General features: G+C 44.6%; 2 protein-coding genes across 2 annotated transcripts; one reads left to right on the plus strand and one right to left on the minus strand.

The window, feature by feature from the left end:
• Positions 1-1,399: 1,399 nt before the first annotated feature.
• On the plus strand, positions 1,400-3,041 carry LOC138020668 (uncharacterized). Its single transcript, XM_068867605.1, has 2 exons — positions 1,400-2,031; positions 2,366-3,041. Exons 1-2 carry the CDS (start codon positions 1,400-1,402, stop codon positions 3,039-3,041), a joined length of 1,308 nt encoding a protein of 435 aa, XP_068723706.1.
• Positions 3,042-9,186: 6,145 nt separating this feature from the next.
• Positions 9,187-10,881, minus strand: LOC138020669 (uncharacterized). Its single transcript, XM_068867606.1, has one exon. The coding sequence runs from the start codon at positions 10,879-10,881 to the stop codon at positions 9,187-9,189; it is 1,695 nt and encodes a 564-aa protein (XP_068723707.1).
• Between the last annotated feature and the right edge of the window lie 9,541 nt (positions 10,882-20,422).

The following is a 20,422-nucleotide window of genomic DNA, read 5'->3' on the forward strand; positions in this document are numbered from 1 at the left end:
CATGGTGGAAAAATTGAACGCTTTGTTGTGCTGAAGTCTTCCACCAAAATTGTAGAGATTGGAGCCAATCTGTTGAGTATTTAAACATCATAAATCGACAGACTGAAGCTTAAACAAGTGTTTAACCAATAAAAACTAAATCAAATGTACATAAGAAAGAACGATAAAAGTAAGAAATATAGAGCCGTTTTAAAGTGCAGCCGACTATGGCGCGCATACAATTGACTTTGATGGCTCAATTGCAGTTATTTGTGATGAGCTGTTACAACGAGGACGATTACGTTCAGGTTAGAATGTAATCGGATAATCTACCCATGGGCAGCATCATTTCGGGCATTGTTTTGGTGGGAGAATTTCGAGCTGATCACGTATTCCATCCGATCCAACAAGTTTTAAACAGTCAACAGGAAGTAAATGTTCGAGATCCGTCATTTTGCATCATTGTAGAACATGTTCCCACGAGTCGTGGAGTGGGTTACTCGGCCAGAGGACGGGTGAAAAAAAAATTGATAAAGAAAACATTGGAAACATTTTTAAGAAAACATAGACAGACGGTGAAATCGCCTCCACCTGAATTTAGTGGCGGTTATTGTGGCGTTGCTGCTTTACTCTTGAGTTTGAAGTGGTTACAATTGACGAAACAAAACGTCGTAAATGGGCACCATTACGTTATAATGGTCAAAAGACACGATTAAGAAGCGAAATGTATGGTGTATGTAGAATGCTAAAGTACCACATTACATGGAGAGAAATGAAGATTTGCCCGTCACACTAGTCGAATTAAAACGCATTTTCCGTGAAAATGAAATGTTTTCCGGATACGATCTCGTTGTCATCGACAGGGACAAAGAAAACTCGGTGGTTGCCGAAATCAACAAGGATGTACAACATAGAAAGACTATTTATCTTTGTGTAACTATAACTAGAGGACATTATGTATTTGTTAAACACGTGCGAAATAATTTGGGTTTTGTTCGCGGTTTTTATTGTAAGGGGTGTCATAGAGTCGTTAAAGCTCTCAACAACACCACTGTGATTTTAATTTATGTAGACACTGTAAGTGCAGACGTGATTCTTCGGATGGTTTTGTGGTGTGTTCTCAATGCCATCATTTGTTGCGTGGTAGAGAGTGTTATGAGAAACATTTAAAGACGAATTAATCAACTATGTATCCTTGTGAATCTATGATGGGGTGCGGTTATTGTTGGAAACATTTGGCTGCTTCTGAAGGTGTTTTTAATCGGGACACAGAGGGTAATTGTATTAATGTCTATCAAATTAATGCATCTAAAGAAGCGAAAAAACACGTTGTTTTCAAGTGAGATGTTACACATGCAATTGTTAAAATGATTCCAGAACAGAGCATAGGTGTTATGTGCAAAGTGTTTCTAAAGACCAAATGGAGAAAATGTTAGAGAAAGAAGGTGAATTTGTCTACTACGATTTCAAAACCCGAACAGATATCGGTGTAGACGGTAGTAAATATTACACTCCTAACTGTTGTGTTTTACAGTTTGCAACGCCTAAAGAAAACGGAAAACATCGCCACATCACTTTCATGGGGGACGATTGTGTCGAAAAATTAATAGATTATTTATTTTTCGGTAAAAAAAGCTTGTTGGACGAAAAGACGCCATATAAGTTCGTCGCGCACAATGCTGGTGGTTTTGACGGGCACATTTTATTATGCGGTTACTTGAAACAGACCTGGATCAAACCCAACATCATTTTTGACAGCACTCGCATTAAACAATTGAAAATCAGTCGGACGTTTACCGAAACGTTTGATGTCGAAACGGTAAAAGGTTATTTTCCACACGAATTTAATGTTAGCGAAAATTGGGATTATGTTGGTGTGATACCGATAAAAAATATTTTCTGCAAGAAGACGTTGAAACTAGCGATATCATCGCGTGGTACGAAAGACAACGCTCTAAAGGTGCCGTGTGGAATTGTCAAAAAAATGTTTAAAAAGATTGTGCGGCAGATGTGTCATTACTTCGTCAAGGTTTCGAAAAATTTCGGCAGGAGGTAAAAAATCTTACGTTTCGAGAGGACCTGGAAGATTCGACTAATCCTTTTCCCGGTGTCAGAGTGGGTGTCAAGAATTGCACTACAGGAGGCCTGGCTAATCTGATCTTTCAATATGTTCACCTTAAACCGTACACGGTGGGTATTACTCGCAAACAGGGTTATCCGGAAGAAGCGCAGTTGGAGATGGCAAGAGAATATTTAGCTTATAGGAATATTTTGACGGTAGACTTCGAACTTCGTCGTCGACGGAGGGAGAATAGAAGATTACCATCGAAAGAGAGGTCGAATTGCCTTTGATAGGTGGTTCGAATGATTTCCACACGGTCGGTAGTCGTAAGAGAAAGAAGTGTCAGAGAGTATTCGACACGAAAAGTAATAAATTTAAAGTGGATGGTTATTACGAAGGTGGTGCCAACGAACCGCCTACCACGATCGAATTTAACGGTTGTCTTTGGCACGGTTGCGACGAATGTTACTCACCCGATACACATTCGCCTTTCAGTGACAACAACGTGCGTGACTTGTATTTACAACAAAAACAAAAAGAATATCTTTTGAGTAAAAGTGGGTGTATTGTCGAGTCTATTTGGGAGTGTGAATGGAAGAGAGTGAGAAAAGAGGATGATATCAAGCGTGTTCCGGATGAATTGCGCACCCAAGGTGTTATCGTTACCAGTGGTGACGACAACGAGATTGGGTGTGGTAGTTCTGGAATCGTACCCAGGGATGCTCTTTACGATGGTAGAACGGAGAATACCAGTATCTATCAGAGTGTGAAGAAAACACGTTTTGGTAGTCGCATACGTTATTATGACATAAGGAGTTTATATCCCGATGTGATGCAAAATGGAGAATATCCTGTCGGTTTTCCAGAAGTGAAACGAAGAGATTTTGATTATTCCAAGAATGCTTACTTCGGGTTGATGAAAGTCAAAATGATACTACCAAAGAAACTATTTCACCCGGTGTTGCCTTATCGAGTGAAAAGAAAAAATGAAACAAAATAATTATTTCCGTTGTGTCGAATGTGTGCAGAACAAAATAATTACTTCTTGAATAGCTGTAGACACGAACGTGGTTGGGTCGGGACCTACACGACAGTGGAAGTGTACGAGGCAATGCGCTCGGGTTATCAGTTGGATAGAAGGTCTACGAAGTTTGGCATTGGCGTGAATCTAGTACGATTCCCTTTAAGAGTTACGTGGACATGTTTTTTGCATAAAAGAAGACGTTCGTGGTTGGCCACGACCCGATATGATGGAACGCCAAAAAGACGATTACATTGACGCATTCGAGTGGGAAAACGGTGTTTGTCTGCGTAAAGATCACATCGAAGACAATACCACGCTTCGTAAGATAGCAAAACTGATTTTAAATTCTTTGTGGGGTGGTTTCATGAAGAATCCGCATAAGAAAAAGGTGAAAGATATGTTGACGAATCAGAATGAATTTGCAATCTGGATAAATAAAGATTGTTTTGTCGAGAAAAATTTTAAAGTTTTGTCAAAACGAGTTTTATTGAAGAAAAACAATCGTATTTTGTATATGGATACCGATTCCATAATTTTTATGGATTATCCAGACGACGAATTGTACGTGGAATCTATAGAGACTCGTAACGTTTTGGGTTGTTGGGTGGGTGAAATCAAACCCAAGAAACATCCTGAAACGGGGCATTTACACGAGCGTTACTTTAGTGCTTTTACTAGCGGTGGACCTAAGAATTACGGTTTAGAAATTTGTTGGTGTAACGAAGACAGCATCAAAAATATGAAGAACGTGTGAAAGAGAGTGGGAAGTGTGTAATACGAGGTTTTAAAAAGACGGAGGCGATGTTACTTTTGACGCAATGAAAAATATCGCATTCGATTCGAAGAAATATGCATGCATGAGTGATTTACAACGTATCGAGTGGGCTAGGAAACGAGGTATCGATATCACACCCACCACGTCTGGCATGGTCACCTTGAACCCTATTAAAGCGAAACGATTTACCATTTTAAAAGGTAATGAAAAGAGTATCTTAGGTATAAAAAATGACGGTACCGCGCCAGATGATTCTCTTTACGACGAGTTGGACGAATATTTCAAATTGGCTCCTTCGGGCTTGGAAAGGTGTTATTCGTTCGTGAACGATAAAGTGGTGACGGATTTGAAGGGTGATATAGACCCCCATTTAGATGTTATCCTTTTGGTTATGTAATGTAATATTGCATATGTTAGAAGTAAAGTGGTTAAATATATTACATCAATGAATTGTAAACAGGTTAATGATATTGCAGTTGTAAAAAGATTAAAGATATTGTTGTCGTTTCTTATTTCTCGTTTTTTTTGTCTACTGGCGACTTGAAGTTTGAGATATGTCGAATGTATTTAGGCGATCGGAATATGTTGAAAATGTGTCAACTTCGGAAAGAAAAGAGGAGGAGGAGAGTGAAACCGTACGTGGTGGTGATTCGGCGGTTTCGAATAGTGCACTGATATCGGAATTGGATAGTGAATTGCCAGAGATTGTACGCGATTCACTCGATTATATCGAAGATCGTTTATATACTGGACGCTGAAATAATGGTTTCATTCGACTTTGTTTCCCTATTTCCAGCCATCCCAGTCCAGAAAGCCTGTGCTTATATCCATAACAAATTAGAGGATGATGATACTTTACAGTCTAGAACCAACCTCGTTACTGATGATGTTATCTCGCTGTAATTTGTTCTTTTTAACAGTTTTTCGTCTATAAAGATTGTTTCTACAAACAAATACATGGTTGTGCCATGGGAAGCCCGGTTAGTCCTGTCGTCGCCAACCTTTGTATGGAGGCTATCGAAGAATCAGCCATATTGTCCATGAGAGTTCCCCCCAAAACCTGGAAAAGATATGTTGATGACAGTTTTGTCAGAAAGATTGCGTATCTGAATTCCACGACAAATTAAACTCTATAGACCCCATGATTTCCTTTACTTTGGAAAAAGAGAGCAATCAACAAATCTCCTTTCTAGATACCCTAGTCTCCAGGAAGAATGGTTTCATCGTCATTGATGTCTTTCGTAAACCAACGCACACAGACAGATATTTGGACTTAATTCCCATCATGAAAAGAAACACAAAATAAATACTGCATCTACCCTCCTAAACCGTGCTTGTAATCTATCGAATATTTTGGAAGGGAAATCGTCACTAATGCCCTTCTTGCCAACGGGTATCCACCTGCCGTCATCTCTAACCTATTAAAAAAGAAAAAACCCTCCCCGGAACTTATTCCTTCACCAGAAGGATTGGTGGGTTTGTTTGTCAATCTGATTGAAAATAAATCCACCGCTATGGCCTGACTTCCTTATGTTCGTGGTGTCACAGAACCCCTCACACATCTTCTTCGAAAGAATGAAATTAACGTTGTTACTAGACCTCAAAAGACTTTACAACAAGAATTCCCATCCCCCAAGTTTAGGCCTCCTGTTGAACTTCAGACTAATGTGGTGTATCAAATCCCTTGCACTGATTGTTCCTGGAGCTACATTGGTGAAACTGGAAAGTGTTTTTCAATGAGGAAAAAGGAGCACATTTCTAATGTAAAACTATGTAAACTGGCTCTAATATTGCAGCTCACGCCTGGCGTAACAATCACTCTATTGATTTCAACAATGCCAGAGTAATTGACAAGGGAAACTTCCAAATCCGAAAAACTTTGGAATCTTGACACACCGCAAACACTAATGAAGCCGACCATAACGCCAAGCCTTTGCCAAAACAATACCCTATTCTTTTAGATTGGCGCATTTTTCCCTTTTACCGTTTTACAATTTTTTCACGCTTCCATTCTGTATACATGTATATTTCCATCTCGTGCATTTACATTTCAGTTTTTAAAGGCTTTAGTCTGGAAGCCGAAAGCTTACGTTTTTTATTTTAAAAAAATATAACGAGAGGACGCTTTTTTTCATGAATATGTCTCCAAAACCTGGTTACTCTTCTATTTTTAGAAATATTTCTCTTTGAAACGTTCAGTTTAATTTGTAGCTTGCTGCATTCGCTATTAAGCGTGGTGCGAGTCAACAATTGAAAAAAGTGATTGCGGAGAGGGAGAGAGAGAGAGAGGAAAAAAAAAGTTATTTTCCAGGTAAGGGTCGGTCCGTATAGCGAAAACCTGTGACTTCGGTCTTGAAAAAACTGCCCTCGGCCTGCAGCCTTGGGCAGCATTTTCAAGACCCTGGTCACAGTTTTTCGCTATACGGGCCTCCCAGCTGGCATATAACATTTATTTCAGGAACCCATGACCCGAAGCCTAGAGCTCCCATACTGGGCCTATGTAACGGCATTTTTACAGACCGATCTATTTTTAGACTATCTTTTCCGGGAAAAACAAAGGCAGTTCCGGTTCGGTGACCCTATGACGTCAGCTTAATTTCTTGTAATTGGTCAGCGGGCTCCTGTGAGAGTCTCAGCGGGAAATTCAATCTAAAAATAAATCGGTCTGTGAAAACGTGGTGCTTCCTTTTGCTGCTTATTTAAATCATTTTCTTCGCTTTCGTCTAGAGAAAAAATTATTGGCTAAGTGGTGAATTCTACGGTTAATTTGACGCGAAAAACCTATATCGCATGAATAACCAAGCGATGAGTGCGATATCGGTTTTTCAAGTTTATTGTGGAATTCACCAGTTAGGCAATGAATTTTTCTTGAATCGCATGAGTTTTAAAAGAAAACAAACAAATTGTCAGCAAGCGAACGAAAAAAGAAAAATAAGCCATTTCAGAGTCAACTGTCAAAAGTAGAAATCGGCTTCCTGTAAAATACGCAACGCAACGCTCTCAATATGCACAAAATACACAATATATCCCGATGTCAATCTGAAAAATACAAAATATACACGGCAAAAGAAAAAACCTCATGGCTAAAACAAAACCTCACAGCAAAAGCAATTACTTCACGCCAGAATCAAAAACCTTACTAGTCAGAGAGCAAATATAGGGTCTCGTGGAAAGTTTGTGCTGAAAGCAAACCACTGGTCTAGAAATGTTCACTGGGACCTTGTGGGCATGAAACGTTTTGGTGGCAACTTTGCAACTTGTTGAGAGATGGGGTGCTTACCATTTAGCCAATAATCCGGATGGAATGATCGTTGCATAAAGATAAGCGATTTCCCAAATTTAATGACCAACCGGATGAGAATGACGCTTAACATTTTTCTACTCGGCATTCCATCCCACATATTTACTCGATCTTGTGAGAAAGGGCCTGGAAACGGAACAATTTTCGCAAATGGTAAGGAAATTTCCCGAATTCCATTCTGAACGGAAAAAGAGGACTACCTCCACAATTTCCACAATTTCTGAAAAGATCTTTTGGAAAATTGCCTTTCCATTTGACCTCAAACCGAAATTTCCGGATTTTTTGACAGTAGTACTATTCGCTCATATAACTCGGTTTTGAAAGGAGTGTTCTGATTGGTTAATCGAAAAAATTAATGAGATGCATCGCGTTGTGATTGGTGGGAAAAATGACGTCATAGTGTGCGCCCTTATCATGTGCACAGTTAGGTGGATAGTAGGAGGTTTGTGAAGACCTTTTGGGGCCAATGCGATGAGGTTATGACGTCATGGAATCCAAGATGGCGGACGGGTCGGGGGGTTGGGTGACCTTACAAGCGGGAACGTGTGAGTGGCCAAGTGCCGAACCTCGTCCCTAAAGCAAAGTGTTAGAGTTCTGTTAAGTGATGTAGGAGGTCCAGATCCTCAGGGGTCAAGCGTTCGTAGCCGTACGGGTACAATATTGTGCAAAAGTAATGAGAGCGAGATGCGCGAATTCCGTTCTTTGTCCCTGCGAACTTTCGACGAAATTTCGCTCGAAAGTTCGAGAGCCGTTTCGCGATGTTTCCGGCGCCATTTCGCTAAAACAGAGAGAGAAAATTCGCCGCATTTTCGAGACCAGTGCGAAAATTCTCAACCAAAAGCGTAATTTTGCTTGTTGTACGTGAAATTTCGTACTGTGGTTTGCAAAGGACATCAATCGGCCATTTAGCTTTGTAAACAACTGCGGTCACTTCAGCGATTAATCTGTGTCAGTTTCACTTCTCTACAATATTCGCCCTTTGTAATGTGTTTTTATCCATCTTTCTCGGCAGAGAAGACTCGACAAAACATATACAATTTCATTCCTTTGGTCGTGAGAACAATCTGTTGTCAACAACGCGAAGCCTGTAACTAACGAGCCGGCGAGTATTATCTTGTAGCGTCACAACAATAAAAATTGTTCCCAAGTGTATCACACCAGAAGTGTTTATTGCCATGACGAAAGAAGTTAAATTTTAGATAGATAGTTTTATTAAGGGAATTGATGCACCTTCATGTATTATTATACGTATCAAAAGCTTACTTACTTTTTTTTAGGAAACCTTTCAATTTTTTAGCAGGCGCTGGCAAGTCACCCTAGTAAAAACAACATCTATGGTCTCTTTCCATTCGATGCGATGAAAGACTAAATACATTGCTTAAACACCTTATGTACCCCTAGCTTTTTGTTGTTATTTTTTGCACTAAGGAAGAGCCCTGTTCGATACCTCTCGATTTTCAATCCACACACGTGCAAGTTGTTTCTTTTTTTGACACGACAACACATCCGGTTGTTTCTAAATTTGGTGTGCTATAGAAATATGAACCAATTATGTGCCGAGTTTCAACCTGTACGCTTAAATGAGTCATATACAACCGCCTCATCGAAGAGAAAAGGAAAGGAACTCGTAATATGAAAGTATCTACTCGTTCTAGCGCTGTAGTACTAGATTGTGGACAGTGTAAATCAAGTCAAGCATTTGTCCTGCCTATGTAAACTTTGTCGCTTTGGAAGGATTGCTAGAAATGATTTGTTACGAAAAACCTCTGCTAAAAGAGTGGAAAAGGATTGAGATGTTCCTTGCTATCGCATACATTCTAGTGTTGTGCTGGCCAGAAATACGCTCAGAAACTTCACCAAAAGGGCGAATTTTCGCTCGAAAATTCGAAGGAAAATTCGGGAAAATCGAATTTTCGCTCGAAAACTCGCGTCAGCTACAACAATAGGCTTTGCGAAAATTCGGCGAATTTTCTGCGAACTTTCGCTCAACACAAAAATTCGCCATTTTTGTCGAAAAGCCCCGAAATTCGCAAATTTCGTCGAAATTACTTTTGCACAATACTGTAGGTCTTGGCAGTGTTAGGATCCAGGACACGCTTCGAATCAATGAGTCGGTAATCTTTGTAGGTTGGTTGCCTTTGTAGCGTGTAGCTCTTGAAGTTTCTGTTTATGGTGTGAGACTGTGTGACACGTGTGGTGCAGGGCTGGTCTGGAGGATGGTGCAATTCGTCGATCGTGTTCTGGCGTACGATGTCATAATTCAGTTGAGCGCGACCTTCCACGTTCAATGAGAACCCGCGTACCTTGCACACGGTCTTACTGTTGACCGTCTCGTAGCCGTAGTTCTTGGGACCGCCCAAGCAGAACTCGACGATGTGGTCCCCGATATTGAGTTCGTCTTTATAGTCGCCGAGATACGCACCTCGCAGGGGATGCAATGGTGGATCGTCAGGACGATGAAGGTAGACGACTGAGTCGGTGTCAAAGGAGAGTGCACATTCGCCGAGATTATCTAGAACTTGATGGAGTCGGAGTCTGACATGACAGGAAGTGAAAGCTGCCACGAAGATGTTAAGATCAGGCGAGGGAACAACATCGTGGGATGCAGTTTGTAATGAACTTCCACGTGGTCCTCCGTGAGGGCACTGACTTAACGCACATCGTGTTGATTTCTGTCTAGTAATGTCACGAACGGTTAATCCCCCGGGGATTTCTCGAACCTGGGTTTTGTTGATATGTTGGCCGAACTTCCCCCACATTGAATTCAGCATCATCTTGACCAGGGCTCGTAACCTTCCCAGGCATAATAAGCATCGACGTGAGCTTGTTTCTGGGCTTCGGTGATGCACACTTTGAGCTATCCGCTGGCTTCTTCTTTGCTCTTTAGCCATGTGTCCACGTAGCACCAAAAGAGTCCCGTGCGTTTTTCTGCGAAATGCCATACTTCGTGGATGTGCATGATGGTGTACCCTTTCTGTACGGCCGCTTTCAGTTCTGAGGTACACCAAGTCCCTGTTAGGGCATGTTGATCGTCTGTGTGATGACAGGCAGACGTCATCCAACAGGGGTCTGGAAATGTTTTCTTCGATGCAGGCGTGGCATAGTGGGAAGGTTAACTTGTCATGACAAATGTGGATGGTAGAGACCCTCGAGTGGAAGGACGGTGCATTTGGCTGGACCGAAATAGGGTGAGAGATGGTGTATGTTTGGTAGATAAAGGTGGGATGTCCGACGGGGTATTCACCTTGCTTGTTCCTGCAAGGGTACAAGGATGTGTAGTCGTCGTACCGAATCTCCTTCTCCCCGTCTTTGGCTGGGGGGTAGACACGTACGGCATTGGTTTGACTGCCATAGTGATGATTTGAAGCTTGGAGGTCGAGATGAGCGATGAACTCTGCGAGGTCTTGATTGGAGTTCTTCAGGGTGTTCCACGAAGACTCCCACATTTCGACGACGTGATACCCAAGGTTCTGGAGGAGGACTCGTTTTTTATCAACGACGTCCCCCACGTCATCCATGGTACGGTCTAGGAGTGTCAGGTGTACGTCCGGATGACAGGTCCGACATCCGTGCCAAAAGCACCTGTGGAATTCGTAGACGGTACTGGTTTCTGTATCGTACCCGTCGACCGTGTGCCGGGTTCCAGTAATTCGATACTCGCCCTCGTTTTGTGCATGTTGGATCATCTGGCGGTGTAGGGGATGGTGATCAGCGACAGCGTGCCCGTAAGCACGGGCCATGGCTTCATGTTGCTCGGTCTCCTCTTCTGACAGGACTAACCAGGGTGTAAGCTGTTTGACACGCCTTGCACACCTTGCTGAACAACCGTGGATTCATGACCATGATAGGGAGGAGGAGTGTTTTTGTGTCTCGTGTCTTTGCACGTGTGCATGTTTGAAGCATGATCCACACAAAGTCCCCTACGGACGTGTCATAGAGAAAGAGGGGAGTGGTGTCATTTGTGCGATGGTCCGTGACGTTTGTCTTGTTCTTTTAGTTGGTGTGTCACATGCAGACTAGACAATTAGGAGTTCCACCCCGTACGCTCTGAGAGATGTGCTTATGGTTACATTTCTTTTATGAATCGTTTTCTCAGATGAAATGTACTTTGGAGGAGGTACCTAAACATATAAAAGCACCGCCCCAAACGAATCGACAACAATAGTGGCGCATTGGCTTCTACTTGGAGTACATACCGGGACTCTTATCGTCCTATGTGACTCCATGATTTTTTTCGTTTGTTTCGTAGATATGGTGTCTCCCACCGACATACAGGAGCCGATTCTCCAGAGAATGTCGTCGGATGTTTAGACAAGACATCGTACTTGACAAAATACGTAGTTGTATCCACCTTATTGCGTTTGACATTCCACGTCCGCCGACACGTCTCGTATTTTTATAGTATTGGTGTTACATGCCGTCTTACGGACCTGCTTGTTCTGCCATGAAGGTATGAGACGATAAGCAAGAACTGGTCCTATTTGACGCGTGGACTCAGTGTGTGGCTATGCATACCCTTTTTTACTAGATCATGACCGTGTACTGTTCCGGACTATGGTTTATGCTGTGAGATTGTGCCTTCTGTACCTTTGGACCTGTGACATGTACACGTTGTCTCATGACGATGGACGGTTCTATCAACTCCTTGGTGCACGGGCGGAAATGTCGAGGTCCTTATCGACGCCGTGGGGAAGCGAGTGTCACGAACGGATCCTTTATGGTTTTGATATGATCCTCTGTTTTTTCATTTGCTAGATTATATACATGCCGAACGATGTTTTTATACGGAGAATAGTTTTCACGTACACAAACGGAAACCCTACACGCCAAAGGTTCGAATGATGTTGCTGGAAGAATGACTGACAGGATTGCGCTTTTTTATTTCTTCAGACTGGCCTGACACCTACCCCTGATTACCTGCTGACAGTGTATGGGTACCGAATGTGTCTACGTTGTCACTGGGGAACGTACACGACCTCTGAAAGAGTATGGAACATAGACATATGCTTGAAACGTTACGGGTTTTACAACTATAGGACCATCGATAGCATTTCCTGTGCGGGCTTCTATTTTTCCGATGACGACTGCAATGATTCGGATGAGGATGGTATAACGTATCGTCTGGATCCACCTTGGTGGCTTCGTAGGAAGATCATCCGTTGCAGAGTCGGACATTTTCGTTTCAAGCGTATGGAGGGATATTTGGATGCCTGCACGTCTCGTTTTCATAGTTTCGAGTAGACGTTCATATTGTTTTTTTCCGACCTGATAGATGTGTACCGTGTCCTGTTACAAGATGTGGGAACGTGGGTGCCCTTCCCTTGACGAGTACTGATACTACTGCTGCTCCACCAGATGTTACCAGATACATTACTATGACGACATCATTGAAATATGGCGCTTCAGGCGTAAACGGATGGTGAGGTGTAGACGGACATTTGTGCTTTCTGTGACCTCTGAGTGTTTTTTTTTGCAGATGCTTACCCTTTCCTACGCCAAGATATGGATACCAGTGTGTACGTCTAGACCGCTCCTTTGGTGCTGTCCTACGAGACGTTGGTACTATGATGAAGCAATGGGGAGGCTTGCCCGGCGAGCGAGAGAGGTGGCGAGGGAGTGGAGTAAACATTGACTTTCTTTAGATACGCTCGGACACCCTACCATTTTTTTCCCTGCATATCCATCTCTTGTCGTACGCCAAGATGTGGATACGAATGTGTAGACCCTTGGTACTTACCTATGGCCACCTTGAAGTGACCATGACTAACCCTTACACTTGGTACTGTCCTACCAGATGGTGGTATCACGATCAAACTTGGGAGAGGATTGCTTACCCTGATGAGACGGCAGAGATAATAAAATCCTTTTGTGTTGTTTCAGATGCAACTGGATGCTATCCCCAGTGTTGACATGCAGAGAAGACAAGGCATGGTCAACGGGTGTTGTTTCACAGGCAGGTGTTCATTCCTGAAGGACTGGGCCAAACTATGGCCTGTTTGGGAACCGAGAAAACAAATTGCTAAAAACAGAGACGGACATTTCGTTTTTATGCCATTTATTGCAATTGGTTGTAGAAAAATACTACAATGTTATTAACCATGTAAGAATTTTTTGAAGTTTGAGTTTGTGTTTCATTTGCATGATCTTCTTGACTACTCGTTCCGTCTTCTTCTTCTTGCCTTGAAGATTACTGATAGCCCGAATCATCTTATCGTCTGCTTTCCACTTGTCCTGTAAATTCTTGGCCTTGGCATAATCGATGTCGTACGTTTTGGCAATCTTGTCCAACCGATTGATGCCAGGATTGCCACGCTTGAGACGTTTTTTTAGATGCGTACCCAGACCCATGTACTGATACCCAGGCCAATGAGCCTCGATCCCCGTCTTTACAAAAGCTTTCTGGTGGTCAAACTTGCCTCCACGTTGACGTCGTTGTCGTCTTCGACGGTTTCTCTCAGTAGTCCTGGCCTGCGTTTCTTGTCAAAATCCAACCAACCGGCCAGGCGTTGTAATTTATCTGTTTCGGTAGGGCGACGACTTCGTTTCTTGCGAGACTCCCTCTTGGCTGATCGGGCCGTCACGTTCACCAAATCGGCGACACTATCATCCATCATGGGGTCTCCACAAAAAGGCAGTTCCCTCCAGTCGACCGATGGGGTTGTCTTGCGGGGTGCTTTCCTCTTCTTCTTTTTGGGAGATGCGGGTGTCGTGGCTTGGTGGGGGTGACAAATCAAAGTTGTTTCCTGACTTTGGGGGATGCAGGACCCGAGGGTGTTGTTGTCGTTGGTGTCAGGTGCTTTGTTCTTCTTACAGACCAATTGTGTCAGCATGGACTTTAATGGTCCTTGTGTGAACGCTTCCCCTTCCAAATTGCGATCGTCTTCTGGACCAGGACCGAACCCCACGGGTTGTCAAACGGCCTTGGTCCACTGACGCTTTTCTCGTGCCAAAGGTTTGACCAGAGCTTTTTTCATTCCTGGAGGGAACTCGTTCGACATGAGAATGGCCGCTTGTTCGGCAGCCAGAAGCACCGCTTTGGTTAGTTAAGAGTTCTCTGTGAGGAGTTCCTTGTACACTTCCTCTAAGTGACGGAGTCGTTCTGGATCCATGAACACTTTTTTTGAAAGCCCGGGATGACCTCGTCTCCGCTTATCGTAATGTACTATGACATTTGCGCATCTCCCTAGTTTTATAGTAGAGGTCCTGCTTCTTGCAGCCTTCTCTTTCCAGGTGTCTCTTAAATTCGCACACTTGTTCTTGCAAGGCGCTCATCTTTTGTTCCACCAGATCTAGACTCTGATTCCGTTCTTGTAGTTGATCCGTCAACTGAGGTATGATGTCACATTGTTCTCGTACAAGGTGTCGAAGACCTCGTATCTGATCCCACATTGCACAAAATGAAGGGGAGCATCTTCCATCCCACCAACCGTCGTCCATGATCCTCATTGATAAAATGACGTTTCATGACATGGTGTCGTGCCTTTTTATCTCATTGATGACGTATACACTTTTCACAAGCCGTGTTTAATCCTTGCCACAGACCACGCCCCGTCTGATTCATCATGATCTGACGTCTCTTTTTAATAGAATTCTTACGACGCGCCATGTCACTCAAGGCATTTCGGTATGGTCGTAGTCGTTCCACTGTCATGGACGACACGGAAATCTGACCTCGGAGCTTTTCATGACCGGCATTCATCTGAGTGGCATTGGCGGCTTGTAATCATGACGCGTATTATATTGGCTTGTTTCAAAACACTCCAAAGGAATGGGAGTTGTCATTGGATACGCCACGACATGATGATACATTCCCGGGAGAGGAAAAGAGGTCCTTTTTATTCATGTAGTCGTCGTCATCTGCATCGTTTTTGTCCACGACGGGGTTTCGAGGCCTTGACAGCCAGCATGGTTATACCTCTACGTTGTTGTACCCATAAGGGAAGGACTCCATCGTAGTACTCCCGAGCCTCCCATTATTTTATACCGTTTGTCTTTTCCCAAGGCGTATACAACCACAGCGGCTTTCCCCAACGTTGTTAGCAACCCACATCCACGTTGACGTTTCTGTCAGGCAGAGGCGGCCGCAGAACCTAAGGCCCCTTTTCCCGCTGCAGATACCAACCAGGAAGGGTCAGGGCTAAAGTGCCTCCACATTGCCGTTTCCATCGTCGCCGTCGTCAGGTTTTGGGCATGGTGAAATGTTAGTAAGAGGGAGGTTGCGGAGCTCCTTTTATGAGTTACTGATCCTCGAGGACGTGCGTCATACCGTGGGTGTACCTCCATCCGTGTAGACTGCGGTGACTGTATTGGCATGCATGATATTCTTGACGAGCGTTTTGAGACAGCCGATCCATTTGATGCCTTAATCCGGTTTGGTCTAGTCGTCGACTCTGTCGACCGCCACCACTACCACCACTCCCCGGAGGTCTGCCGCCAGGGAAGCCTCCAGGAGACCCTCCTGGAGAACCACCACCACTGCCACCGCGCCCCCTACGTCCTCGGCCACGTCCACCCTCTCTAGGAGAACTGGAGAAGGGGTGTTCCCCACACCGCTGGTGACTCTTTTGGTGGTCCCTATGCCTACCGGAGATGATGATTCCTGCACCCCGTAGGAATCTAGTCACCCATGCTCAAATGTTCACTCAATTCCAAGGCACGTTCTCGAAGTCGTCTACGTCGATGTTGCGCACTGTACCTGGCCAACTTCCATTGATGTTCTGATGGATTGCGTTCGAATTGAAACTGATCAAACGGTGATCCAGCACTGGTTGGGGTACTCATTTCCGTCGTTCCCCACGAAATCGACCGGAGAGAATCCCTTTCCAAAATCGGTCATCGTTCGTCCTTGTACCCGTTCTTTCAAAAACTTGCAAAGGCTTGCAGGACCTGTTCATTTAACTGTACAAGTCGCCACTGTTGTAACCACCTCTCCAGGTCCAATGCGTTGTATGTCGTGAGAGGTAGTCCATAACTGTCCATGACTTGACACGTTCCATTCTCTTTCCTCATTCCTAACCAATGCTGACCTGGTTCCCCTCGTGTGTCTGCATTGACAATCTAGGCCGCTCACATCATACGGGTCGGACGAGAAGGCAAACCATCAGAAGGATGGACGCCGTAAAAGACGCTTTTCAGGATCGGATCGTCCAAGGCTAAATCACGCAAGGCCACGTCACTCAAAGGCACGAATTCCATTTTGTTTTTCACTCCCAGCTCACTCGTATTTCTTATATAGAATGGCACCATTGCCATCCACCTGGAAGGTGGTGTTTTTGCTAGGTGCAGCATTACACTTGATCTCCAAAGGGACTTTGCCTTTTTGCTTCGGATTTCGATGAAACGGAGAATCGGCATCTCCATTGGGCACGTTGTTAAAGGCAAACAACGTACACTTACGTCCGTAACCCCATTCCTCTGCCTGCACCATGTGCGGGCGATGACGAATCAGCAAACCACTGGTCTCCAGGAGACGATTATATCCCAATAAGTCTTTCCGTATGTCTGTTCCATTCAATTCCAAAGTCCAGTACGGGTATTCCTCACCGCCTATGATACCCGTGACCCCAAAATCTTGGAAGGCGTACGGGTAATACTCCAGATCGCCATTAAACGCTTTACTGTCCAGCAGACCGACACCTAAACGGTTCAGGAACACGTTATTCTCCATCCATGTGGTCGTACGTCTATCGAACGAGAAGGTTCGGATTTCACTTCAGACGACCGGGTAGTTGGCCCACTGATTTCTCACATCCATCTTGATCTTCAAATCATTGTAGACACTCGAATTCAGATTCAAACGACGGAGATGAAACGTCGTTTTAATGTTTAGGCGCCAGCAGACGTCCTGTTCACATGGCAGCCAAATGTGGGTACATGATCATCTTGACTTTGTTGTTACTAGTAGTACTATAGGGGAATATAGACCAGTTTGAAATGGAGCGTTCTGATTGGTGGAGAGCAAAAATTAATGAGATGCATCGTCTTCTGATTGGTTGAAATTTTTGTGTCCGCCATTATCACGTGCACACGTGAAGAGGATTGGTTTAGACGGCGGGGTCAAAGTCCAACGTCGGGGGTCCTTTGTTAAAAGTATGTAAAGAATCTGAAAAACCGGGGGGAACACTTAAGAGACGGTTCTTTGTTTTTCTCGAATCACGAAACGGTTTAATCAACAACTTATTTTACAAGCGGGAACGTGTGAGGAGGCCTGGTGCCTGACCTCGTCCCTGAAATAAACAACAATAAAAAAATGGTAGTGGGATCCAGAACCCACTACCCAAACAAGTAAAAGACACATAACAATAACGATCCTACAATCAAAGGCGAGCCCTCTTTTGGATGACATAGCATGAGAGTGACGGGGTCCATGAACGGTTCAGGTTTTAGAGTGGGTTCGGGCAAGGTTCTTAACTGCCGAACAAGTTTCTCCTGGCGTGTTCCCGAGTGGTTGGCGAAGGCCCGTTGACACTCGATGAAAAGTGTCGTGTAGCCACGAGGATTAAACTGGTTCGGCAGTGTGGACACCGCCATTCCTTTCGCTGATGTGAATGCACGCAGCCGTACTGGCTGGCCTGGAACGCGTAGAGGCACCGGTCGTGAATCTGTTGCTTGCAGCAGAACATTCGCATGGGCGTCGACCGATGCTTGAGATGGCGCAGGGATCCCAGGTGTCGACAGATGGCTGCAAACGTGAGGTGCTCCAGTTTATGGGGCTCGGTCAGGTGATACTTGAAGCAAATCACACATTTGTTTTCCTCGTAGTATTTTTTCAGAATCCGTTCTCGTCCCTCCGCCCAATCCTTTTGTTGTCTGGCCCGCGCCTCTTCTATATGTCTTTGTTTCTGCAAGATGTCGGTCTTGTTGGCGATGTAGAGGTCCAGCAATCGGTCCAACATCTGTCGACTGCGTTGTTGTTGTCTTGCTCGTCTCGCTTGGGATCTGGTGACTGGCGGCATTTTGATTGAACATAGAGCTTGCAATCTAGTATGAGCGTAAAACGAGAATGACGATCCAAGAGTGTGGGTGATCTCTTATAAAGAGACACCCGAAAGGTCATGTGACCTAGGAGAGGGGGGATGGGGGGGTACCCCTCAGGAAAGGTCTCTTCTTGAAAACGAGGTCCAGAGAGGTCTATAAGAGCCGGTCACGTTCGGGGATCGCTATTCTTGTTCTTTTGTGAGGTCTATGGGTGGTTGTCTGTCTGTCGCGGAGTTGGCGAGAGATATGCGACGAGCCAGAGAGAAGAACGAAGCATTCGAGTTATGAACGTCATGGTCGGTCGGGGTCCGAGCTTTACTGGTCCTATATTCACCATATCGACTCGACAGAGTGAATCGAAGCAAAAAGAGAAAGAAAACGTGGAAATGAAAGCTATGGAACGCTGGATGGAGAAGGTGAGACCCACAGCCCAATTCCTTGATGTGGAGGACACATCGGAGTTCCCGTGTGTCATCTGCGGAGAAGACACCTTTGAACTGAAGTGTGATAATAAGATTAGAGAGTTCCTGGAAAAGGTGAACAAGAAACTACCTCAAGGCGTCAATGGATGTGTGATCAAACCGGATCTCTCGGTCGACATGGGGTGTTGCCACCAAACCATGCACGTGGGCTGTTTGCTGACATGGTGGTTGGCCAGAAGCCATTGGACGTGCCCGCACTGTCGGGACGTCTACCTGAAGGGGAATGAGCAGCAGAGTTATCCCGCCGAAAGACAGGAGGGTATTGTCAACCAGGTCTTTGATGCGGTGACTCGGACGATTTGGGATTTAGACACGCGTCCCGATGACAGTGAGGATGAGTCTGATGAGGATGACAGGTTTGAGTTTACAGATATTTAAGACGATGATCTGTCTACGTTGGAGCAACTGTTGGGACGCTGACATTTGTTTTTTTGTTGTTAGGGACACTGTTGAACTGTTGATGGAATGAGCTCATCGTAGTGAACGTTTTATTCGTTGGTGGGTACATCGTTTTCCTCACCTTCCTTTTACGGAATGGTTGAATGCCAGAAGAGAGACACAAAGAAAATATTATCGGAAGTACCTTAGTGATTGGTTGTATCCTTAGTTGTATTAAGAGGACACAAGTGTGGATTAAAAAACATGTTTTATTTCAATCTTTGTTGTTACATCTGTGTTCTTTAAGAAAGTATGTCAACTTGGGTGGAGGGAACGTTTTCCAAGCAGGACGTAACGGGGTCCTAGGTGTCTGACTGGCCAACATTCTTTGAGTGCGTTCATGATTGATGTAACGCGTGTCGTAAGACAAGAGTCACTGAGACCGCATCCATTGGACGAAATGGTAGCATTCGACTTGAGGGCAATGGAGTTCTAAGGGATGCTGATGTTGTCCGCAAAAACCGACGGAACTGAGGCGGGGTAGATCGTCGAACTTGGGACATTCCCATTGTTCCAAGTCTAAATGAGGGATCTTCCAGGTATCCAAACATTCATCTTCCATCCCTCCTTTGTGAGCCACGAGGGTCCGTTGCGGAATTGTTGGTAGAGATGACGTACATCGACCAGGAGCTCACTAGCCACATGATACGTTTTGGGATAGTAGGGAAGACCATGGACGTACTTGGAAACGTAATGAGCAGTACGTCGATCTTTGACAGAGAGATGGGGCCATTCCACACAAGGCTTGTAGTGGATGGATCCATAATGGGTTCCAGTATGGTCGCAGTATCCCAGCTCTCTAGGTAAGATCTGACGTCCACTACAGAAATATTCCAAATCAAGGACGAGGCACACTTCATCGAAGTGGTGTTTCGTCGTCGTCGTCCTCTGAGGAGGATGAGGCGGAGGACCAATAGTATTTGGTGGGCATGCCTCGTTCGGACCAGAAGTCGGTGACGCCTGGGTCGGGATCGTCGGCGGCTGAGAAGACATAGCGGCACTCTTTGCATACACCACGATCCAGTTCCCAGGTCTTCAAGACCGATAAAGGGAGTCGATTCCTTTCGTAGCGACAACCCTTGCACAAGTAACGATCCAAGAGAGCGTCTATACGTTTGAGGAGTCGTAAGGTCGTGAGATCGTCTTTGTCTTCTGTTTGTGTAGCCACATCCACATGAGACATCCTGTGAACAAATGGGACAAAGAGGCGGACTTTTATTTTTTATAACAGCATCCACGGGAGGCACACATGAAGACCATGCACTGGATGGACACGTGCTACGGGTTATAAAGGGAACACATCAAACTAAGATCAGTTGGACACCATGAGTTATCCTGCATTGATGATGATGAAACCGGATTGTGGAAAGAAACCGACCAAGTG

The sequence above is a fragment of the Montipora capricornis genome, chromosome 10 (assembly GCF_036669925.1).
Source record: "Montipora capricornis isolate CH-2021 chromosome 10, ASM3666992v2, whole genome shotgun sequence".
Classification (NCBI taxonomy): Eukaryota; Metazoa; Cnidaria; class Anthozoa; order Scleractinia; family Acroporidae; genus Montipora; species Montipora capricornis.